Raw genomic sequence first — 25,593 nt, 5'->3', positions numbered from 1 at the left:
GTATTAGGCTTATTTATTCGTGTGTATTTACAGGTTGACTAATATATTCATTAACTGAGAGAAAGTTAGTCAACAAGATCATCCATTTCATAATGCCTTAAGAAACCTGGATGTGTTCTCGTCATCTCTGATAAGTAGTTAGTGCCAAAAACCTGTTCAATGCATACACTATTCTAGAACTGCATCAAAACTCAAGCTCAAAGGCCAAATTCACGATAAAACTCAAATAGGCCATATAATTGTCACGTTTTATTCAATTGTTTTGGAATAAAAATATATCAGATACAGATGTCTGGATATGTTAAAGTTTTTATTTTATTATAATAAATGAACACGTTACAACTAACTAAGGGAAAGAGTCTACAGCATCAATCATGGGAAAATATTTTCGTAAATTAAGGGCAATTTATTGTTAGGTCAAGCGATAAGAAGGGCTTTGGAGTCCACTTCTTTCTGGTAAATGAATGACGGTTGCTATAGAAAAAGCCTAATTGATGGAAAGTTAGACATCATAAACACAATTTAAGAGGAATGTAGAGAACAATCAATATACTGTAGGCTACACAATATATATATATATATATATATATATATATATATATATATATATATATATACCGTAGAGCCTATACTGACTATAAATTAGACTAGAGTTTTCAATGTGGACGAGCATAAATTGACATTTAACTCCTGCTTTAATAATCACAGGACAGACAAACCGTGTGTCTTTCATAGTTCTGAACTAATCTGAAGGACAACCTGGTGAAAATACTTTATTTGTAAAGAAATGTGCTCATTGAAAAAACACTGTCGCGATTGAATCACATAAGAACTCTGTTCTGGATGCAACCAATTCGAATGTGCGAGCGCACCAAGACCGGAGTTGTAATCAATTATTGTCGCCTTATATGTCCATTACAAACACCGTTATTAGCCTATACATACACTACATGACCAAAAGTCTGTGGACACCTGCTCGTCGAACATCTCATTCCAAAATCATGGGCATTAATATGGAGTTGGTCCCCCCTTTGCTGCTATAACAGCCTCCACTGTTCTGGGAAGGCTTTCCACTAGATGTTGGAACATTGCTGCGGGGACTTGCTTCCATTCAGCCACAAGAGCATTAGTGAGGTTGGGCACTGGTGTTGGGCGATTAGGCCTGGCTCGCAGTCGGCGTTCCAATTCATCCTAAAGGTGTTGGATGGGGTTGAGGTCAGGGCTCTGTGCAGGCCAGTCAAGTTCACAGGGGCATTGTCATGCTGAAACAGGAAAGGGCCTTCCCCAAACTGTTGCCACAAAGTTGGAAGCATAGAATCGTCTGGAATGTCATTGTATGCTGTAGCATTAAGATTTCCCTTCACTGGAACTAAGGGGCCTAGTCCGAACCATGAATAACAGCCCCAGACCATTATTCCCCCTCCACCAAACTTTAAAGTTGGCACTATGCATTCAAGCATCCACCAAAGCCACTGAGCTCTTCACTACTGCCAATGTTTGTCTATGGAGATTGCATGGCTGTGTGCTCGATTGTATACACCTGTCAGCAATGGGTGTGGCTGAAATAGCCGAATCCACTAATTTGAAGGGGTGTCCACATACTTTTGTATATATAGTGTATAAAGCTTCAATATTTTATTCTAAGTAGCCTGAGTGAGTGTCATCGGGTCATATGAAAAGTAGGCCCATAGCCTCATAGTGACGATATGCGGACGCGCAATTGGAGAGCGTTTGTTGCGAGCCATAGTTACCCATACGGACATAGGCCTATTCAGATTATCATCGGTGCCAGAGACTTGTTAATAAACTTCAACGTAACAGACATATGGTCCAGCTATTCGAGAAAATTAATTGTGACCACCAGGTGCACAACATGACGTGGTTGAGGTGCAAGATGATATGGCACAGTCCCGCCAATGTTCTAATAATTCACCACCATTGCAGTGTTTATGTCAGTGGAATCCAAATGTTACAAAGGATCAAGTGGGCACTAGAGAGAACAGCATTATGAATTTAATTTCTACAATATGACTGATTCAAATAATAATTCAATTCCAAAAGACATCCAGTTCGCTTAATCAAAACGTTAAGGTCGTGTTAGCCTACACAGGCGGGCGTTGATTCTATGGACAAAAATACACATTTTGACCCCAATAGGGCCTATACAGACCCATAGCCTATACTTTTTCAAACAGACAGCGTCCAATTCACACACACTCATACACACGTACCCACGCGGTTTATATTTCCAGCGCCAGTCCATGTTTATCTAAGAGCTCCAAGGTATAAATCGAAGCCCTGTGCTAGCGCGGGCTCATATTATTCCAACACTTTCTCTCAGGGGAGCTTGCAATAAGTGCCAAACCTTAAACAGTAGCTTGTTAGCAGGAGTCGAGGCGTGGGCTAGAATAACAGACCGACTACACTAACTGTATGGGCTTCAGATTCGCTTCTATATGATTACAATTTTGCACTTTTCCTATTAATTTCTATTACATGCTTCATTATAACGAATTACATGTAGGCTAATCTTATTGTCTGTGGTGCTGTGACTATGATCTTACACGTTGCCCATGACCGGTTTATCCTTATCTATGCTAATTAAAATGAAAGTATTTTGAGCAAACAAGCTACAGCCTAGCTCTATAGCCCTATTAGTTACCTGCCTGTTCATAGCCCATCCTACACAGGCTTAACAGCCGACAGGTTATAATTAAGCAATACGTTATGAGGGGGTGTGGTATATGGCCAATATACCACAGCTAAGGGCTGTTCTTGTGCATAACGCAAAGCAGAGTGCCTGGATACAGCCCTTAGCTGTGGTATATTGGCCATGTACCACAAACCCCGATGTGCATTAATGCTATCATAAACTGGTCACCAATGTAATTAGAAAAGTAAAAATAAATGTTTTGTCATACCGTGGTGGTATACGGTCTGATATACCAAGGCTGTCAGCAAATCAGCATTCAGGGCTGGAACCACCCAGTTTATAAAATGTTATATATTTCACTCACTCACAAGGGTATTGTTTTCTAATACATACTCTACATGGTATGTCCTTTGCAGTATTTCGCTAAAGGCCTACAATTTCAGAGACTGCAAGGGAGAGGAGACTGTTCTACTGGAGCAAGAGGTGGGACTCAACAGGTAAACTGGGATCCACACGACGCGCTCAGCGTAAGACACCAGCAACACGGATGGAAAGAACTTTGATGAGGAATCCTAACAGAATTTTAGAACGTAGACTGAGAGTTGAGACTGACTGGGAGTTTATATAAAGGAGACCTCGAGTGACAGAAGCAATCCTTTAGTTTTAAACAGGCATAGTTTATATTCCCGAAAAAGGGTGACCTTCTTCGTTAGTTCAGACATAGGGATACGCCTAGACTTAGTAGTTGAACACCCATAGGCCAAGAAACTATACCCTGTACACTTTCTGTTACTCACCTGAGGGAGGAAGCTTTCTTGGAAGAGAGGAAAAGATGTCGGGAGAGGAGCAGAGTTTATCTGAGTTAGAAATGAGTCCGGGGGTCTCGGACGACGGTCACTCCTTGTCACCGGGTCACTCCTCTAGTGCCGCAGGCGGAGGAGATTCACCCCTGACCGGTCCGCAGCCCCAGCTGACAGGGGTCGGCGACGACGACCTATCTGATGTAGCTGGTGGGATTTCCATCAAGTCCGACGAAGACGATGATCGCTTTCCCATTGGTATCCGCGAGGCAGTGAGCCAGGTGCTGAACGGCTACGACTGGACACTCGTGCCTATGCCTGTGCGCGTAAACTCCAGCAACAAAAGCAAGCCGCATGTGAAAAGACCTATGAACGCCTTCATGGTGTGGGCACAGGCCGCACGGAGAAAACTGGCAGACCAGTATCCCCACCTCCACAACGCTGAGCTCAGCAAAACCCTCGGGAAACTTTGGAGGTAAGGGAAAGCGCACATTACAGTATTGGTCAGCTTTGATAAACAACAATAAACATCCAGGGTTACACAAGTTCAAATGCGTTTTTAGTCACAACATTCAGGGTCAAAAGTTCAAAGCACACTTCATGCTACAGTAGACTTAAATTATGGCCCCATAAAACATAAAAACACTTAAAAAAGTAATTGATCTTAGATTTTTCAAGGCAGGTTCCCTTCTTTACAACAATGAGTTTCTCAGTCAAATTAGCTGAGGTATGTTAAAATCATATTATACCAGCTCAGAATAAAGCTTGTTAGAGAGTTGCCCCAGCAAGGAATGTTGATTAAAGCCCTACAACCTAAACAATATTTAAATAATTATGTTGATTATGTAGCCTACAGAAAACCAAAAACATGTAGTTACATGTTTTTTTTTGTATTCACATTATAGTTGTCAAATGTGACTGGATATGCCCAATTTCATAACCCACTTAATTATTGGTGGTTTAGGAGGGAGATTGCTGCAGTGGGAATTACTGAGGTTTTTGTAATCCCCTCATCTATATGTTTTAAAGCACAGACCATTATGGCAGATATACACTTTTACAGCCATCTCATTTGTGATTGAGAGCACCATATTAAAGAGCCTACAATGTAAAAAGCTATCCAAGATTTTACTGGTCAACGGGTTGAATGACTCAAGTTCAGTTAGCCTTTAAAACACAGATATGGAGGACTGTTGCTAGGTCAGATGAGTGCTTGCTGATGGGAAGTTCCAGAGAGGCTAATTCATGAACGTTATAAGTAGGCAACATTAATTAGATAAAGACTTGACCTTGAGCCTGCACATGATTGTATAATTGGACAAGAAACATGCTGAACTGGGAGTCTCAAAGGTCAGTGTTTTCTCATGCCAGTCCCCCTGACTCCACCATCAGTAATATGGATTTCTGTTATGTGCACAGGATGCATCTTTAGCCTGTGTCTTAATTGCATTACAGTCCAGCAGAAAATCCCCTAGTGTGGGCAAGTTTCTGATGCAGCTGTGCAGATGGTGGATCCGATGTAGAACGGTATGAAAATCAAGTGAATAGTTCAGAGGCAAAACTGATGGAAGAAATCATCTCCATAGTAGAAATATTGTGCTAAACAAGGGGAATAGCAACATTGCCTATGAGTGTGTTGCCATAACTCCAGTTAGACGTTTTTAAAAAGTAAAACACTAGAATACTTTGTAGATTTAATATAAATGGTGATATGTGCCAGTTGACACAGACTACCTGGTAAATAACATTGAATTATTCTTCAATTGGAGTTGGCCAAGGTAATTGACCTCTGGGATGTTGAGGTGTCAAAGGAACCACCACTGTGTCACTGTTATCTTAACACACATATTATGGTCATCATGTTATCAAAATACATGCTTTAAAATGTTCTCAGGCTACTCCAATTTCCTAATTCGAACAGAATGGCTGATGGCATTAGAGGTTTACACATGCATCAAATCAGCAGCACAAAACACCTCTACTTTAAGTTCCTTCTGGCTGAAATTAAAATGTTCTATCCTTGTTATTTAAAACATTTTTAAAAAATCCCTGATAGGCTCTTGAATGAGAGTGATAAGAAGCCTTTCATCGAGGAGGCAGAGAGGCTGAGGAAGCAGCACAAGAAGGATTACCCAGAGTACAAGTACCAGCCACGCCGCCGCAAGAACGGAAAACCCGGCTCGGGCTCTGATGCTGACGGCCACTCGGAGGGGGAGGTCAGCCATAGCCAATCGCACTACAAGAGCCTCCACCTGGACGTGGCTGCCCACGTCGGGGGGGCGGGGTCTCCTCTGGCTGATGGACACCACCCACATGCTGCAGGTGGGCCACAGGCTCTGACCAGCCCTACCGACGCAGTCTGTCACACACCCACACACTCCCATTCTAAATAATATACCACAAGCCAGGCTGACAATAACTCTGACATCTTTGCTTTGTGTTCTGTCTACCCACAGGCCAGAGCCACAGCCCTCCTACACCACCCACCACCCCCAAGACGGAGCTCCAGTCTGGGAAGTCGGGTGATGGGAAGCGGGAGGGCAGTGGAGCAGGGGGCTCCCGTGGGGGAATGGGGGTAGGAGCGGAGGGTGGCTCTGGATCAGGGTCAGGCAAACCCCACATTGATTTCGGCAACGTGGACATCGGTGAGATCAGCCACGAGGTGATGGCCAACATGGAGCCCTTTGATGTGAACGAGTTTGACCAGTACCTGCCCCCCAACGGGCACCCGGGGGTTGGACAGAGTGCTGGGTCAGCGGCGGGGTCCTCTGCTTCTCCCTATGCCTACGGTATCTCCTCTGCCCTGGCCGCGGCCAGTGGACACTCTGCAGCGTGGCTATCCAAGCAGCACCAGCAGCATCATGCCTCCTCTCTGGGCTCCGACCACTCCAAGGCCCAGATTAAGAGTGAGGCCGGCTCGGGTGGACACTTTGCCGAAGCATCCTCAGGGGGTTCCCATGTCACCTACACTCCCCTCAGCCTGCCCCACTACAGCTCTGCTTTCCCCTCGCTGGCCTCCAGGGCCCAGTTTGCAGAGTATGCTGACCACCAGGCCTCGGGATCCTACTACGCCCACTCCAGCCAGGCCTCAGGGCTGTACTCTGCCTTCTCCTACATGGGGCCCTCGCAGAGGCCCCTGTACACAGCCATCACTGACCCGTCCAGCGTGCCACAGTCACACAGCCCCACGCACTGGGAGCAGCCTGTCTACACCACCCTGTCGCGGCCCTGACAAAGACCGGGAGCAGAGGGCACTGGTGCAGATTTGTCCCCAATGGCAGACCCACAGAGCGGAGGAGACCTGGGTTGGGGGCAGTGGGGAGACGGAATCCCCTTCTGGTCTGGCCCAGATGCAGGATGGCCAGTAGGGTCCAAGGAGGAATGGAGATCAGATGATTTTATGGGGTAACGTGTGGTGTATAACTTCAATGTTGAGTACTCAGAGGGTTAGATCCTAGTTTCTAGGGTCAGAAAGAGAATAAATCAAATCCGTATTTAAATCTAGAGGCTTATCGTTGAAATGGTTTTATGATGTAAAGATGTCAACAGTAGAGAGTGCCAAACTGTTTGGCTAGCCCATCCATCCACATCTCAGGCATGTTGAAAACTGATTAATTACATGATGTAACACAGTATCCAATATATAATCAATATGACATATTCTATGATTGGCCTAGAGGCATATTTCTTACGATTTCTTGTATCTACACAGCCGCGTGCATGCGTGCATACATACATTACATGTATGCTCGCATGACTGTAAGTCGCTTTGGATACATTTGTCTGCTAAATGACATACAGAATGTGCCTATAAGTTGCCTATGTTGTAATTGGAAAATACTGTATATCTATAACAAAGGGCATACAGTCCAGAAAATATGTTTCTACAGATGTTTAAAAATAAAAATGACCAAAGTTTTGAAACCAAAACTTTAAAGACAGAGAAAAAATATTTTTAAAGTTGTTTCTCTCCATATGACACTGTATGTCAGTACTATATTGATGTTGAATTATGTACAACACATTATTTCTGACCTGATTATAGCTCTTTGGTGACATACCCTCAACACTATATTGATATACAGTTGAAGTCGGAAGTTTACATACACCTTAGCCAAATACATTTAAACTCAGTTTTTCACAATTCCTGACATTTAATCCTAGTAAAAAACAGGTGGCAATTCTCCCTCACACCTCTCACACCTGTCTACATTGTACCTTGCAACAAGAGAACAGTACCTTTGTGGCCTTATAAATGAAGGTGACTGGAATATGATTCTTCCGATGGCATTGAGGAGTACACCACATCAGTCACTGGCTTCATCAATAAGGACATCGATGACGTCGTCCCTACAGTGACCATACGTACAGTTGAAGTCAGAAGTTTACATACACCTTAGCCAAATACATTTAAACTCAGTTTTTCACAATTCCTGACATTTAATCCTAGTAATAATTCCCTGTCTTAGGTCAGTTAGGATCACCACTTTATTTTAAGAATGTGAAATGTCAGAATAATAGTAGAGAGAATTATTTATTTCAGCTTTTATTTCTTTTATCACATTCCCAGTGGGTCAGAAGTTTACATACACTCAATTAGTATTTGGTAGCATTGCCTTTAAATTGTTTAACTTGGGTCAAACGTTTCGGGTAGCCTTCCACAAGCTTCCCACAATAAGTTGGGTGAAATTTGGCCCATTCCTCCTGTCAGAGCTGGTGTAACTGGGTCAGGTTTGTAGGCCCCCTTGCTCGCACACGCTTTTTCAGTTCTGCCCACACATTTTCTATAGGATTGAGGTCAGGGCTTTGTGATGGCCACTCCAATACCTTGACTTTGTTGTCCTTAAGCCATTTTGCCACAACTTTGGAAGTATGCTTGGGGTCATTGTCCATTTGGAAGACCCATTTGCGACCAAGCTTTAACTTCCTGACTGATGTCTTGAGATGTTGCTTCAATATATCCACATAATTTCCCTTCCTCATGATGCCATCTATTTTGTGAAGTGCACCAGTCCCTCCTGCAGCAAAGCACCCCCACAGCATGATGCTGCCACCCCCGTGCTTCACGGTTGGGATGGTGTTCTTTGGCTTGCAAGCCACCCCCTTTTTCCTCCAAACATAACGATGGTCTTTATAGCCAAACAGTTATATTTTTGTTTCAACAGACCAGAGCACAGTTCTCCAAAAAGTACGATCTTTGTCCCCATGTGCAGTTGCAAACCGTAGTCCTGCTTTTTTATGGCGGTGGTTTCTTCCTTGCTGAGCAGCCTTTCAGGTTATGTCGATATAGGACTCGTTTTACTGTGGATATAGATACTTTTGTACCTGTTTCCTCCAGCATCTTCACAAGGTCCTTTGCTGTTGTTCTGGGATTGATTTGCACTTTTCGCACCAAAGTACGTTCATCTCTAGGAGACAGAACGCGTCTCCTTCCTGAGCGGTATGACGGCTGCGTGGTCCCATGGTGTTTATACTTGCATACTATTGTTTGTACAGATGAACGTGGTACATTCAGGCATTTGGAAATTGCTCCCAAGGATGAACCAGACTTGTGGAGGTCTACAATTTATTTTCTGAGGTCTTGGCTGATTTCTTTTGATTTTCCCATGACGTCAAGCAAAGAGGCACTGAGTTTGAAGGTAGGCCTTGAAATACATCCACAGGTCCAATTGACTCAAATTATGTCAATTAGCCTATCAGAAGCTTCTAAAGCCATGACATCATTTTCTGGAATTTTCCAAGCTGTTTAAAGGCACAGTCAACTTAGTTTATGTAAACTTCTGACCCACTGGAATTGTGATACAGTGAATTATAAGTGAAATAATCTGTCTGTAAACAATTGTTGGAAAAATTACTTGTGTCATGCACAAAACTATAGTTTGTTAACAAGAAATGTGTGGAGTGGTTGAAAAACGAGTTTTAATGACTCCAACCTAGGAGTATGTAAACTTCCGACTTCAACTGTATCAACCTCAATTCAATACTTTTTTTAATGGCACTGACTATTATGTTGATTCAGCATTGTCTCCTTAACAGAGAACATTTCAAAACTGAATAGCAAATAAGAAGCCAATACTACATACATAATTATGTTATATAATAATATTTTATTAACCAAAACTGTGGTCATTAAGTATGTATCTTCAGTAGACATAATACATTATTTTCATTGTTATAATCTTTACTATTAATGTCATTATATTGTCAACACTGAAAAGTCTGCACCACTGCCCTCACATTTTTCTTAATTGTTTGACATTCAAAAAGTGTATATACACTGAGTGCTCGTTCCATGACATAGACTGACCAGGTGAATCCAGGTGAAAGTTATGATCCCTTATTGATGCCACCTGTTAAATCCACTTCAGTCAGTGTAGATGAAGGGAAGGAGACAGGTTTAAGAAGGATTTTTAAGCATTGAGACAATTGAGACATGGATTGTGTATGTGTGCCATTCAGAGGGTGAATGGGCAAGACAAAATATTTAAGTGTCTTTGAACGGGGTATGGTAGTAGGTGCCAAGGCGCCCCGGTTTGAGTGAGTCAAGAACTGCAACACTGCTGGGTTTTTAACGCTCAACCATTTCATTTCCCCATGTGTATCAAGAATGGTCCACCACCCAAAGGACATCCAGCCAACTTAACACAACTGCGGGAAGCATTAGAGTCAACATGGGCCAGCATCCCTGTGGAACGCTTTCAACACCTGTAGTCCATGCCCCGACTAATTGAGGTTGTTCTGAGGGCAAAAGGGGGTGCAACTTCATATTAGGAAGGTGTTCCTAATGTTTTGTACACTCAGTGTACAGTATTCAGTGTAAAATGTTAGATTTGTAGATAGTTGTTGTAACATTTTTGCTACCTGTTGATGGCTTTTCTGAAATGCCATTATAGAAACACAGTTGCCTGAGATTGAGTGAGTAATAGAATGCATGAATGAGTTAACGAGCCTACAGAGCGTAAGAGGTCAAACTCACCTTTGTGTAATGAAATACCCACTTCATGTTTGAAACAGAATAGCAACAATTCAAGGGGTTATTTTCTAAAGAGAGGTACCAAGAGACAACTCCAAAATAACAGTACCTGTAGTTGGATGCCCTTCATCATGTAATGTGAAATAATACCTTGTATGTTCACTTTATTCTAATATATGTGATTTCAATATTATTATTTTAAATGATGGTAGTGCTACCTTTTGGCCCAGCACTAGTTTTGATATCTTTTGGGCAATTTTTTTATATTATGCCTTGAGTGTAAGAAGCACATGACATTTCTTTTTAAATCCTACATCTTGCTTTAGGAATTGCTTGTTCTTATGAATATTACAATTATTATTTATATTTGCTGGTATTATGTTTTTATGCGCTGTTAACAGGTTTTCTTCACCATGTTGAAAACTCTTGACTGTTATTGTTGTTTTGGTATTTTGTGTTTTCTCAGTAAGTGTTGCCAGCAGAACAAAACAACCTGTAAATACTAGCGGAAACAAAACCTTAGCGACGTGATGACTAATGAATTTCTCTCACACTAAATAAATCTGTATTCTTTCTTTTGTAAAAGTCTGTCTCCACAAATGTTTTTATACCGGCTGGCTTGAGAAAGGTAAGATGACATTGGACAACAAACAGTCAATATCATAGTCTGAATTCCAATATACCATAGATGCTACTTGCCAATGTGATTTTTTTCATTCTTATTAGCCTCACGTTACATAATTAGGCTAGGGCTAGGTGATGCAACAACAGCAGTTATGCACAGCTCCCAGTGACTCATTCATTGTTTTATACACTTAACAAAAGCAATTTCAGCTAATGGATTATGGCTAATTCAGTTAGGCTAAGTATGATTACAGAATATTGCTGCTCATTTCACAGGCTACTATACAGCACATAGCACCGTACAGACAACACTGAACCCCACTATGGTCCACTGTTTTGACTGGTCCCACTGCATGGACTTCAGCAGTTCAAATCATGTGTCTATGCCTATGTCCATGCTTGTGTGTGATTGTGTGTGTGTGTGTGATTGTGTGTGTGTGTTGCGGGTTAAGCCTGACTCTAATTCCCTCTATTTGATCGGCTGTGTGATACTTTGGTAAGACAAAGAGAGCCATTGAGAGGGAACAGGGGGAGGAGGAAAACGGGGCAATGAGGGAGCCATACCCATAACTGCCTGGCCTGTAGCTTCGCTGGGATACAAAGGGACTCTCATACTGGCTGCACAGTCTCTGCACCCCCACCCATTCCCAAACTCCCCTCCCTGCTCAGGTTGGGACTGTAATGGGATTAAAACATTCCAAAACTGGAGAGAGCGAGAGATAGAGATGTGGGCAGAATGCTTGTATGATGGAGGTAAAGAGGGAGGCTGCAGGAGATTCAAATAATGTAGTTTTGTGGAATGGGTACAAAAATGGACAGAAGTTGCCAAGCAGAGGTCAACGGGGGGACAAGAGAACACAGGAGGGTGTGAGGTAAGTGTAGGCCCAGGGCAGAGGACAGACATTATGCACGTACGCCATCATCAGAGTGGATCTACCCAAGTGATGCCCCCTTTTCTGTGGTTGAGGAAATGGTCATGTGAAGATCTTGTGCCCCATATGAAAGGAATGCCATGCCATCCTCAGGAGGCAGTCTTCCAAATTCGTTGCAACCCAAAAAAAAGAGCAAAAAAAAGGTACTGCCAATCCACATTGTGGATCTGTTAAATCACACAAAATATAGCTAAGAAATTAAATGTGGAGCGGCCTACAGAAAACGTGCCTGGTCCACCATCCTGTCAACTTCTCTCTCGTTTAGTTTCACAGCATGGTTGAACGAGGCTAAAATAAAATGAGTTTCCTATAAAAAGTGTCACAGGCCAGAAACTGCACGGCCCTGGTTGACTAAGGCAGAGAAGTTCTATTTTCTTCCTTCTTGACCTGGGCATATCCCTCATCCTCTTTCCAACAGCTTTCCTTCTTTCTACTCCTTCGGCCTGTAGTAGAATGTAGGTCCACTGTAAGGACTGGAGTAAAACTAGACTGGGGAGTCACGGCCACTTACACCAAATGTTCTAATTGGGCAAGGGTCCCTCTTCGGCCCCCTTTCCCAACCTTGGGTAGGGCTCGTTGCCTCAGTAACAACCCATTTCCACTAAAACAATGAACTGACTGTGCTTGTCTGTTTGAGTGTATGTAGATAGAACAAGTGAGAGGGTGAGAGCTATGCCAGTTTCAGTATCTGTCCATCATAGGGAGGTATGGGTAGAACTTTCATGATAATATAAAAAGAGCTGTTTGACTGTGGAAGTCAAACTGGAGTCAAACACACTGACTGTTGGGTTGTGAAAACATATCCATGCGATTTGGGGTGTTGGGTTGGATAGGTGTTACTAAGGTGTTACTGGATAGGTGTTACTAAGTGTAAAATTCAGAGGAACTTGGTGCAAGAGCTTTGTATGGTACAGAGTAAAGGACACCTTCAACTGACGCAGTAAAATCCAGCGCAAAACACATTCCTTCAGTCTATATTTGTGTTTGGGTCACGTCAGTGTGACTCAGTACTTCATCCAGCCTCCAAGACAAACATACAGTGCTATGAAAAAGTATTTTCCCCCTTTCTAATTTTCTCTACTTTTGCATATTTGTGATACTGAATGTTATCAGATCTTCAACCAAAACCTAATATTAGATAAAGGGAACATAAGTGAACAAATAACACAACAATGACATATTTATTTCATAAACAAAGTTATGCAACACCCAATTCCCCTGTGTGAAAAAGTAATTGCCCCCTTACACTCAATAACTGGTTGTGCCACCTTTAGCTGCAATGACTCCAACCAAATGCTTCCTGTAGTTGTTGATCAGTCTCTCACGTCGCTGTGGAGGAATTTTGGCCCACTCTTCCATGCAGAACTGCTTTAACTCAGTGACGTGTGGGTTTTCAAGCATGAACTGCTCGTTTCAAGTCCTGCCACAACATCTCAATTGGGATTAGGTCTGGACTTTGACTAGGCCATTCCAAAACTTCCAATTTGTTGCTTTTTAGCAATTTTCATGTAGACTTGATTGTGTGTTTTGAATCATTGTCTTGCTGCATGACCCAGCTGCGCTTCAGCTTCAGCTCACAGACGGATGGTCTGACATTCTCCTGTAGAATTCTCTGATACAGAGCAGAATTCATGGTTCCTTCTATTAAGGCAAGTCGTCCAGGTCCTGAGGCAGCAAAGCATCCCCAAACCATCACACCACCACCACCATGCTTGACCTTTGGTATGATGTTCTTACTGTGGAATGCAGAGTTTGGTTTTCGCCAGGCATTACTGGAACCATGTCGTCCAAAAAGTTATACTTTTGAATCATCTGTCCATAGAACGTTCTTCCAAGAGTCTTGATGATCATCCAGGTGCTTTTTGGCAAACTTGAGTCAACTTTTTGGACGAGATGGTTGCATAACATTCAGTATCACAAATATGCAAAAGTAGAGAAAATTAGAAAGGGGGCAAATACTTTTTCATAGCACTGTATGAAGTTGATATCTAAGAAATATGACACATAATTCTTAGAAATCTTAGTTCTTGGGAGGATTATTTAAAGCAATTTTGCTCAGAGCATAGTTGAAATTGTTTCAGCAAGTTATTCACTCAAATTAATTTGTGAGTTGCCCCATTTGTAGCAGATATTTAATTACAGATGTTTTGTAATTAACCCTGCATTTAAAAAAATTTGCAAAGACTTTTTTTTGTGCTCTAAACCTGATCAAAAACAGTCATATACTGAGACCTGCATGCAATATGTCAATTGTGTTGGTAAGAAAAAAAATACAAAAGTACTTTCTTAAAAAACAATTTAATCACAACAATAAAACAAACGATGAGCTCTTTCACAGCAACTGCTCTTCCCTGTCACAAAACTATTCAGAATCAAAATTACATTTTTTCCTAACACAATGTAAATGTCGACATGAGTTACAATTCCCCCTTGTGAATGACAGCTATGTAATAATAGTACATAGCTCTTAGAAGCCCTACTTTTACTTCATAGAGTGTCTATGCTCCAATGTTTTCAAAATAAATGGCTATACAGTGGGAGACGTCAATTGATGACTTCACTCTCCTGGTTGCCTGTCTCTGTGGAGCTGCTTGACCCAGTGCAGGGGTGGTTGATGTTATAGCAAAAAAACAGTATCTATGCAGGCTTTTGTTCTAGCCAAGCAGTAACAAAAAATATCTGACTAATCAATGAATCATAGTGTTAAACAAACCCTGATTAGTTGAATTAGGTGTATTAATGCTTTGCTGGAACAAAAGCCTGCACTCACACCAGCCTAGTGGGTTGCGAGGTGGTCTGGCCCTGCCTCTGGCAGTCCAGTTTGGTCTGGCTCAGTCTGTGATGATGAGCTCGTCACAGCCCCAATCTTCATAACTGCCATCAGGAAGGTACCGCCGGATGATGATGGGAATCTTCCTGCACCTGTAACGGTCACAGAAAAAACACTCAATCATATACTGAAGAGTAACAGACACTCTCCAAGTATCAAACTGTATAGACTCCTTCCATCATAAACTGGAAAACAACTATGAGATTAAGCATAGCTTACTTTAGCTCTTTCATAGCAATTTGCAGAGGGTCTGTCTCTCCCTCCAGCTCCACCATGACTGGGGCACACATCCTATATCACAGAAAAGGGTATGAATAGTGACAGAGACAACATGTCAGAGATATCAGACTACACATTCCTCCACATACTCAGCAGAATACCAGTCACCAACTAAACCTGCAGTTGACACCTGAGGTAGAGAATATGGCAAGAGCACAAGGTGAGTGGTACCTGTAGTAGTGGCAAAAAAAGACATCTGTTGTAATACGCTGGGAATGTGGCATCCATGTGAGAGGAGATTTCTCTTCCGTGCCCACTGCTATAATTTGTTCCCTTTGTTGTACATATTTTCAGCCATGCTGTAGGCACTTAGCTCCTTCAAACATTACGGTGTAATGTTGTGATTCACGTTAGCTTTGGGAATGTTTTTGTTGTTGTAATTTTTTACCAAAACAGCTAGCTTTATCTTCGTATTTGAACGTTTAGGATGCAGTCAGTTGTCACGTGTATTATGGTTGTCTTTTTAGCTAGTTGAGTCCTAGTTTCTATATTGATATTCACCTACAGACAAAACATTGTCTTGAGTAAAGGCAAGACATGGGTGGAATCATACATATGCATTACAGCCATGTAAGAAATAAAGGTAATCTCTGTATCGTATTTAAATTCACTTCCGAAATGCTCATTTGAGAAACCCATAGATGGTTACTAGCTCTCACCTAACAGGCTGGACATGGGCTCTTTTTAATAGACTGTATTCACAGGGACTCAAAGGCAGAAAGACATTACTGGAAAGGAGCGAGAGTTTCACTTTCCTAGCGTATTGAAACACTGCTGAGGTGTACTCACGCTATCTGGAGGGCACGTGTCCCCAACACCCTGGCCCTCTCATATTTGGTCATGTATTGGGTTGTGATCCTCTTCTGGTTGGCCTGCGACCCCTCCCCTGCAGGCAGGATCTGCACATTCTCCTGGTCCTCCTAGTAACAGGTCAGGACAACAACAAACAGATGGAGAGAGCAAAGAGGAGGAAGAGGTTGGGACAATTGTAATAAATTGAGTTTGAATTGGTGATGAAATTGTTGAAAATTGAATAGGTGACAGACAGTAATGGTTTGATAGTGAAATAAAAAAGCATCATATGAATATGTCAGATCACAAGAGATGACTAAAACACTATAAATCTGTCCAGATACAATGACGCTTGCTATATAACGTTAGAGTTAATAACTAGGAAGAACAAATTGGTGGCAAACTCACATCTTCAACGTTTTCCAGGTCATCTAATCCCTCATCCTCTTCAGCGTCATCAAAGTCTCCATCATCAAAACTGCAGAGGTGACAAGAGGAGTAAAGTGTAAAGAATAATACACGAAAAAGTCAACAGTGGAGTGTGGAGGCAACGTGAGCTAACTTAGCCAGTTAAATTGGTTAAGTACAATAATGTGTGTCGCATGTCTTTTTAGACTCTCAACGTGGGAACCTTTCATGTTCTCCCAGTGATTTCGTAGGTAGCAATAGTCTATATACTTACTCTCCTTCGTTGTCGGACATGTTCCCTTTCTTTAGCTTGCTAAAAAACGAGTGTTTTCAAAAACAAAGATAGCGAATTTCAAGACGTTGTTGATATAATTCGTTTAACCAACTTCCGGTCGCGTGGTGCGTCGACTTAATTGGTACACTATCAACTGCACCATAGTATATGGTTCCGCAGAGCAACTCAACACATTAACGAGATATATATTTAAAAAATATATATCGTTAAAAATATATATTTTGGCTTGTGTTTCCAAATGTATTATACTAGCTAAACATGTATTTTTAGATCGTAGAATGTAGTTTTGAGCATGATAAAATATATATCACCAAAAAGTGGTGAATTCCCATGTTGGCGAGACATAAATAACAAAGATCTGAATACAGTGTGAATCTCAATCTCACAAAGACCTTGCCTGATAAATCAGACTGTACAGGCAATGGAAAGCATTGCCACAATCTGGAGTACCAAAGACCTGTTTAGCCTGTACTATTTTCTTGAAATATACATTAGGCATGTGTATGAGGTACATTTGAAGAAACACATTAAAAGGACATTTAAAACCTAAACATTATCAAAAGATTATGATCATACAAATGCATTCTGTTCATACAAAGTACAATGTTTTATTAAATATAATTTAACAAAGTTCAACTGCAAAAATAAATGTACCAAGGAGTCATCTTTCATCCCATTAGTGAATGATTCTATGCAGCAACTCATCGTAGGCTGACTGAGGCTTTACTGAATGCAGGAAGTGCAAAAAGTGCAGTGTAATGGGGAGGTGTAATGGGGATAGTTTTTTTCACTTGGGAAGGAAATCCATATACTCTGCATTAGAGGCTTCTCTTAATTCTTATCCACTCTCATCCACAGTCCAAGAGTCTCCATCTCTTACCCGTAATCTTCATTCATTTCTTTGTACAATTATGAAGCATTCCATTGTGGCTCAATGTGTATTTGTTAACAAATATAGTCCTATTTGTTCCTTCCTTATAGGGTGAGCCCGACTCCAACTCAGTTTTTCTTTTGAGAGCCTTTGCTCTGTGAGTATTTATGACTCAGCATCTTCAGCACCTTCATGGGCTTGAACTTTGCTCTTAACGTCTTCAGGTCTTTCCCAGACTCTTTTTTAAAATCTGAGGATGGAGAAATAGTGATACCATGGTCAAATTCTGAGAAATTAAGGAGTCTGAGGTGTAGTATTGAGGGAATAGGAATGAAAGACAGTGTGAACAGACACGGGAAAACAGTAAAGACAACAACACAATAAACACTCTTGGAAAATACTTTCCCCTCACCTTTCTTCTTTATCATGGAAAACAGCACATCTTCTTCTTTTTCCCTGAAAAAGACAAACCATTGGTGGGTATGAGCAAGAGTATCATTTAACTTCTTTATGAAATTTGTCTGAATCAATGGCCCTTAGTATTCATCTATGAGTTTTTCATGCACCTTTGCCGGTCCTGATCCAAGCTGTTGATGATGTGGTTCCTCTGTTCAATGATGGTGACAAGCTCCTCCATCAACTGCTGGTCCCTACTACGGTCATCCTTACTCCACTCACACTCTGGGGGGATGATGATGGAGGAGGAGATGAGGAGAGACAAACAATTAGATTAGTCAAAGAACAACACATAACACATTATTAATAATAGGAGACTGATCATTGCTGAGGAGTAGTAGATAATTGAGGCAGGGTTGTGTGAAGACTGGCCACTCACCTGGCTTGTTGAGGAGACATCTCAGTTCATATTCCACGTCTGCCTGTCTCTCCTCTAAATTCTGTTGCTTGGCCCTTGGAGTGCACATACAAACACATCAGGTCCATAAATATTTCATTTACAACACACACACTTATGTCTGAGACACTGTCCATTTGTTGGGAATGATAAAAGAAGCTGAGATAATAAAGGTGTTATGAAGGTGCTGTCTTGCTTTGATATAATTTCAGGTCAGTGCACTTACATGTATACCAGCTCTGCGTCCCTGCGCACAAGCATGTGTTTCTCATGTATTAGAGTGAACCAGTCCACCAACATGTCCTCCTCTTGCTGGTCTGAAACAAACAGGTGGACGACACTAGTCTTATCAATAACAATTAATCTCTCACAACAACACTTTATATGATAACCTGAATAATTACTTGGATGTTAATAATAAGTACAATACATTACAGTTACAAAAAATAATATTCCATTGCCGTGTACACTACAGACACTTACAACTACAGACACTCACCATTCGGGCAGTCTCTCAAGCTTCTCTCCATCTCCACCCCTCTCAACTCCAGCCTGTCCATTCGTTTCTCCAGCTCCCCCAGCTCCACCTGCAGCTCCTCCACTGGGACATAGTTGTCTGTCTGCACCTGAGGAGACATGCATGTGTACTAGGGGACTGTTCTGATTTGGAGAAAACACTGGATAATGGGTTAATTTCATTACACTGAGATATCCTCTCACCTTCCTCTTGATGAGGGGGAAGCCATGTCCAGGGGCAGGCTTGGATTTGGGGAACTCAGAGGGGGAGACTTTACGATTGAAAGGGTTGTCCTTACACACCTGCTAAATTGGAGATTGAAGACATTTCTGTGAAATGCACAATTGTAATATTCAAGCACACACAGTACAAGCAGCTATCCTGACTAGGCTACAACCTACAGTACAGGGAATATGTTGTTATGCAGGAATCTTACCAAAACATGTTGTCTTTTATGTTAAACATGTTGGAAAATAGTTTCATGCTGAAACTCACTTAACCTGATATCTTTGCATAACATTTATGTGTTGTGTAATACAAGCTTATAAGTTCTGTATTTTGGGCAGGATGAGCTGTGACATACAGTGGGGAAAAAAAGTATTTAGTCAGCCACCAATTGTGCAAGTTCTCCCACTTAAAAAGATGAGAGAGGCCTGTAATTTTCATATCATAGGTGCATGTCAACTATGACAGACAAAATGAGAAGAAAAAAAATCCAGAAAATCACATTGTAGGATTTTTAATGAATTTATTTGCAAATTATGGTGGAAAATAAGTATTTGGTCAATAACAAAAGTTTCTCAATACTTTGTTATATACCCTTTGTTGGCAATAACACAGGTCAAACGTTTTCTGTAAGTCTTCACAAGGTTTTCACACACTGTTGCTGGTATTTTGGCCTATTCCTCCATGCAGATCTCCTCTAGAGCAGTGATGTTTTGGGGCTGTCGCTGGGCAACACGGACTTACAACTCCCTCCAAAGATTTTCTATGGGGTTGAGATCTGGAGACTGGCTAGGCCACTCCAGGACCTTGAAATGCTTCTTACGAAGCCACTCCTTCGTTGCCCGGGCGGTGTGTTTGGGATCATTGTCATGCTGAAAGACCCAGCCACGTTTCATCTTCAATGCCCTTGCTGATGGAAGGAGGTTTTCACTCAAAATCTCACGATACATGGCCCCATTCATTCTTTCCTTTACACGGATCAGTCGTCCTGGTCCCTTTGCAGAAAAACAGCCCCAAAGCATGATGTTTCCACCCCCATGCTTCACAGTAGGTATGGTGTTCTTTGGATGCAACTCAGCATTCTTTGTCCTCCAAACACGACGAGTTGAGTTTTTACCAAAAAGTTCTATTTTGGTCATATGACATTCTCCCAATCATCTTCTGGATCATCCAAATGCACTCTAGCAAACTTCAGACGGGCCTGGACATGTACTGGCTTAAGCAGGGGGACACGTCTCGCACTGCAGGATTTGAGTCCCTGGTGGCGTAGTGTGTTACTGATGGTAGGCTTTGTTACTTTGGTCCCAGCTCTCTGCAGGTCATTCACTAGGTCCCCCCGTGTGGTTCTGGGATTTTTGCTCACCGTTCTTGTGATCATTTTGACCCCACGGGGTGAGATCTTGCGTGGAGCCCCAGATCGAGGGAGATTATCAGTGGTCTTGTATGTCTTCCATTTCCTAATAATTGCTCCCACAGTTGATTTCTTCAAACCAAGCTGCTTACCTATTGCAGATTCAGTCTTCCCAGCCTGGTGCAGGTCTACAATTTTGTTTCTGGTGTCCTTTGACAGCTCTTTGGTCTTGGCCATAGTGGAGTTTGGAGTGTGACTGTTTGAGGTTGTGGACAGGTGTCTTTTATACTGATAACAAGTTCAAACAGGTGCCATTAATATAGGTAACGAGTGGAGGACAGAGGAGCCTCTTAAAGAAGAAGTTACAGGTCTGTGAGACCCAGAAATCTTGCTTGTTTGTAGGTGACCAAATACTTATTTTCCACCATAATTTGCAAATAAATTCATTAAAAATCCTACAATGTGATTTTCTGGAGAAAAAAATTCTAAATTTGTCTGTCATAGTTGACGTGTACCTATGATGAAAATTACAGGCCTCTCTCATCTTTTTAAGTGGGAGAACTTGCACAATTGGTGGCTGACTAAATACTTTTTTTCCCCACTGTAGATATCAGTGGATACTAAAGAGCAGCATTTTACCTTACCTTACTGTGAGAGGGGGTGGGCACCTGGTCACAGTCACTCACTTCAGACACACTAGGGAGCGATGGGGGTCTGAGCAGGGAGGGACTGGCTGCTGCTCCATTGGTTGACAAGGTTGGTGGGGGGTGGCTTTGAGTACAGGCGGAACTAAGACTAGTGGAGATTGCTGGCACAGACACACTCTTGGGCAAAGAGAGGCTCTGGGCTATATCTGATTTGCCAAGAGCACTTGGTGCTCCAGTTACACTGCATATGCCATCAGCTCCAGCTAAATTAGACACACTAAGTGAATCGGCAGAAGCTTCAGAAACACCATATGAACTAGCTTCTTCAGTTAAATTAGATATGTTCGGTGCACTAACTGCTCCAACTAAACCTCCTAACCCACCAGCTCCAGCTAGATCAGATACACCAAGTGAACTGGCTACTTCAGATAGATTAGATACATCAAGTGAACTAGCTGCTTTGGACAAGTTGGTTGATTCTCCAACTCCAACATCTGCTAAATTACATACATCAAGTGCGCCAGCTGCTTCAGCCATGTTAGCTATCCCACCAACATCAGCTGACTCAGATATACCAATTGAACCAGCTTCTTCAGCTAAATTAGATACAGGACGTGAGCATCCTGCTTCAGCTAAACTGTCTACCTTTGGTGCATTAGCAATTTCAGGTAAATTTACTGTGCCATCTGCTCCAGCAAGATTAGACTTGTCAACTTCTCTGGATGTGTCCTCTAAATTAGCTTGGCAATGTGAGCTGGCTGCTTCAGCTAACTGACTGGTACCACACCATGTCTGGCTGGTTACCATTGAGGGCTGTGCTTGGCCTTCAGCACCTCTCATTGTGCCCTCTTCCCCTGTGTAATCATCATCAGCCTCCTCATCCTCAAACTCCCCAAAGGGGTTGGGAGGGGGTTCTCTCGCTCTGTACCAACTCCCTCTGAGGGAGGGTATAGAGCCTGAGCGTGGGGGCTTGGGCATACTAGGGGGCGGGGCAGGGGGCAGCTTGGGCCAGGGACCTGGCTGGACAAGCTCCAGCCACGGTGGGTCTTTGGGTTTACGGGGCCCACTGGGTTGGCCAAACCTGATGTCAAAAGTTAAAGAAATAAATAAGCATTCATTGGACAATTCTACTCAAAGTTACATAATGTGTTATGTCTGATGAACAAACTCACCTGCGAGAAGGATTGGGTAAAATCTTACTATCAACTGGGTAACCTGCAGAGAGAGGGAGATGGACAGAGGCTTTAGGTGGACGGGTTCTGGGTGCAGGACGAGGAGGGGTGGAGTCTAACACTCGTCTGGGTGCAGGTACTGGCCGTCCAGGGCTTCCACAGGGATCTGGGCTCTTTGTTTCTATTGTCTGAATGGGCCGTGTCCCTGCTTCTTCAAGCATTCCCTCTTCTACAATGGGCTTTGGAGGACGGGGTGGCCTTGGCTTCTTGAGTGTGTCTTGCCTTGTCTTTCTCTCACCTCCCTCCGTCTCTGTCTCTCCTCTTCCACAAATAACTGTCTCACCTGAGTCTGTTTTTCCAATAAAATGAGGGAGATCGGGGTTGTCTGTAAGTCCACCCTGAGATAGTGTCACCTCATGCTCATCTAATTTGTGTAGATTCTCTGTTGATCCAGTTTGTTTACTGTAGTCGGAGCGGGCATTTTGACTGGCTGTCAAGTGGTGGGTGCAGACCAAGGAGCCAACTTCACTCCCCTCTTTGTAAGACCCTGGTAAGAGAGTGCTGCTGCACACACTGCATCTGATAGAGAAACACAGGATGACATGAGAGGGACACAAATCACAGATTATATTTCACTGTCTGCAGATAAGGATAAGCGTTGCCTTCTGAGCAGTGCTGTTACCTGAAGCAGCTGCGGTGGTAGAGTTTCCCCTCAGTGAGATGTCTCTGCACCAGGTGGACATGCTTCGTGCAGGAGGCACAAATGCTGCATGGCCTGCCTCTGATGGATCGCTCCTCTGTCCTTGACTGTTGAGCAGGGGAGGTCAGCCAAAGGCAACAGTAAAGAAGAAGAAATGTGAGAATTTGGGAAGAAAGAGGAGATTGAGATATATAACTTTGTGGACAGAGTTGAGATCAAGTAATAATAAATCAAAATAAATCAAATAAAAATGGCTTCATAACAACTTTATTACATTACCTTAGATGGCTCCAAACCTCCACGAAAATCAGGTTGTGTCTTGGAGTGACTGGAGCACTCTGCGACACATGGCGTCTTCAAACTGGCTGGACTGGCTGCTTAGTAAAGATGCACATTTTGAATATACACACATTTGACAAACAGGAGGAACCAACCCAGCATGTGCTGTTTTCCCAATTTGACTATGACACAATTAGCCACACACCATGAGACTTGTTGTTGAAGCAGTGGTAGTAATGGGAGAGGTAAGTGATGACGCTTAGCCGGTCTGGTACCTCTGTGGACACCATGTCCTTAGCATTCAGCAATGCAGGGATGCCCAGCTTTGACTGTGCGACCTCAAATGCCTGGTAGGAGACAGGGAGCAATAATTAAATGCCAGACAGATAGGACAATATAAACAGATGTAGTGCAATGTATGAACATAAACATGCGTTGAGACAGTTAGTCATGCATGCAGGGAAAACATAATTACGTAAAACTCACCAGATGGTTGTTTTCATAAACATTATGTTTGGAGAGGGAGTTGAAGTCTCTGGAGTAAAAGCAGAATAGTACTATGTGATACAAATGATGGGCCATCACAGACCCCTAAATAATAATTTGACCAACAACACTGGGATGTAATGAAGAGGAGGGAGGGATTGGGTATTTTATTAGGATCCCCATTAGCTGCTGTGATAGCATAATACAGAACATTAATAGACAAGAACAGCTCAAGGACAGAACTACATAAATGTAAAACATCACACAGCCTACATAACAATACATACACAATATCTAAGTGAAATAGAGGAGAGGCGTTGTGCCGTGAGGTGTTGCTTTATCTTTATTTTATTTTTTTAAACAGGTTTGCTGTTCACTTGAACAATCTGTGATGGAAGGGAGTTCCATGCAATCATGGCTCTATATAATACTGTACATATTCTTGAATATGTTCTGGATTTGGGGACTTTGAAAAGACCCCTGGTGGCATGTCTGGTGGGGTAAGTGTGTGTGTCAGTGCTGAGTGTATGTCGACTATGCAAACAATTTGGAATTTTCAACACATTAATGTTTCTTATAAAAACAAGAAGTGTCTCTCCTCTTCTTTTAGCCAAGAGAGACTGGCATGCATAGTATTGATATTAGTCCTCTGATTATAATTTAGAGCTAGACGTGCCGCTCTGTTCTGGGCCAGCTGCAGTTTTGTAGGTCCTTCTTTGCAGGACCTGACCATATAACTGGGCAATAATCCAAGATAAGTTCAAACTAGAGCCTGCAGGACTTGCTTTGTGGAGTGTGGTGTCAAAAAAGAAGAACATCTCTTTATCACGGACAGACCTCTCCCCATCTTCACAACCATTGAATAAATATGTTTTGACCAAGACAGTTTACAATCCAAGGTAACACCAAGTAATTGAGTCTCCTCAACTTGCTCAACAGCCACATTATTGATTATCAGATTCAGTTGAGGTCTAGAACTTAGGGAGTGATTTGTACCAGATACAATGCTCTTAGTTTTAGAGATGTTCAGGACTCGTTTATTACTGGTCAACCATTCTAAAACTGACTGCAAATCTCTGTTTAGGGTTCCAGTGATTTCACTAGCTGTGGTTGCTGACGCATGAATGGTTCAATCATCTGCATACATAGACACACAGGCTTTGTTTAATGGTCATTAGTAAAAATAAAAAAATAAAAAAGTAGAGGGCCAAGAGAGCTGCCCTGCGGTACACCACACTTTACATGTTTAACATTAGAGACGTTTCCATTAAATAATGGAGGGGGGAGGAAAGGATAGACAGAGAGGAAGATTAAGGAGAGTTAACTTGGAGTTTAGGCCATGCTGTGGTTCCGTGTGTCAGGGCAGACAAATCCACTATGACAGCCTTCAGGTCCCTGCTACAGCTACAGATTAGAGAGCTTGCCAGCCGTTCTGGATCAGCCTAAGGACAGGCAGGAACTGAGTCTGACTGTGCGTCCTTAGGCCTACTGTCAACAATGTACTCACATTCAACACACACACTGACTGGGGCAGAGCTACAGGGGTAGGATTGTGTGGGAGACTGGGTGCCAGTGATGGCCCACGGTAGTAGAGAGGATGGGGAAGCTCACAGGAGAGCTCACATTCCTATTCTAATTTATTTTATATACTTACATCAAATCAGGTCGGTGTTTGTGGATTATGGCACAAAACGCCAATCCATCTCTGAATGAAGAAGACATGTTCCTTATCTCCACATTGGGGTAATTTTCGCATTTTATGCGACACCATTCCTGTAAAGCTTTCAATGACCCCATGATAGAATTTCATCCTCCCATTTTAAATTGATAAAGTCAACAACCACTTCAACCTCAACCTGTCAGATCCTGGATCTTCAATGCTATGTAGCACATCCACTAGCTACGT

General features: G+C 42.4%; 3 protein-coding genes across 3 annotated transcripts; 1 reads left to right on the top strand and 2 right to left on the bottom strand.

Annotated features, from left to right (window-relative positions):
- Positions 1–3,485: 3,485 nt before the first annotated feature.
- LOC311105220 (transcription factor SOX-10-like) lies at positions 3,486–6,685 on the top strand (the record flags this gene model as incomplete). The annotated part of the gene is made up of 3 exons (XM_084147290.1): positions 3,486–3,928; positions 5,510–5,775; positions 5,910–6,685. 3 exons carry the CDS (start codon positions 3,486–3,488, stop codon positions 6,683–6,685), a joined length of 1,485 nt encoding a protein of 494 aa, XP_084003416.1.
- A 7,576-nt stretch (positions 6,686–14,261) lies between these two features.
- Positions 14,262–16,723, bottom strand: LOC311105275 (DNA-directed RNA polymerases I, II, and III subunit RPABC2). Its single transcript, XM_084147367.1, has 5 exons — positions 16,566–16,723; positions 16,292–16,361; positions 15,881–16,011; positions 15,032–15,103; positions 14,262–14,904 (listed from the first exon to the last, which is right to left on the bottom strand). The coding sequence occupies exons 1-5, from the start codon at positions 16,583–16,585 to the stop codon at positions 14,814–14,816; spliced, it is 384 nt and encodes a 127-aa protein (XP_084003493.1). The 5' UTR covers positions 16,586–16,723; the 3' UTR covers positions 14,262–14,813.
- A 580-nt stretch (positions 16,724–17,303) lies between these two features.
- On the bottom strand, positions 17,304–25,484 carry LOC311105176 (MICAL-like protein 1; the record flags this gene model as incomplete). The annotated part of the gene is made up of 14 exons (XM_084147231.1): positions 17,304–17,707; positions 17,870–17,913; positions 18,024–18,138; positions 18,293–18,366; positions 18,537–18,627; positions 18,810–18,936; positions 19,031–19,132; positions 21,048–22,131; positions 22,223–22,801; positions 22,905–23,029; positions 23,202–23,296; positions 23,407–23,548; positions 23,688–23,736; positions 25,342–25,484. 14 exons carry the CDS (start codon positions 25,482–25,484, stop codon positions 17,586–17,588), a joined length of 2,892 nt encoding a protein of 963 aa, XP_084003357.1. The 3' UTR covers positions 17,304–17,585.
- Between the last annotated feature and the right edge of the window lie 109 nt (positions 25,485–25,593).

The sequence above is a fragment of the Coregonus lavaretus genome (assembly GCF_964263955.1).
Source record: "Coregonus lavaretus genome assembly, chromosome: 2".
NCBI lineage: Eukaryota > Metazoa > Chordata > Actinopteri > Salmoniformes > Salmonidae > Coregonus > Coregonus lavaretus.
This window is presented reverse-complemented; position numbering and strand designations above follow the sequence as displayed.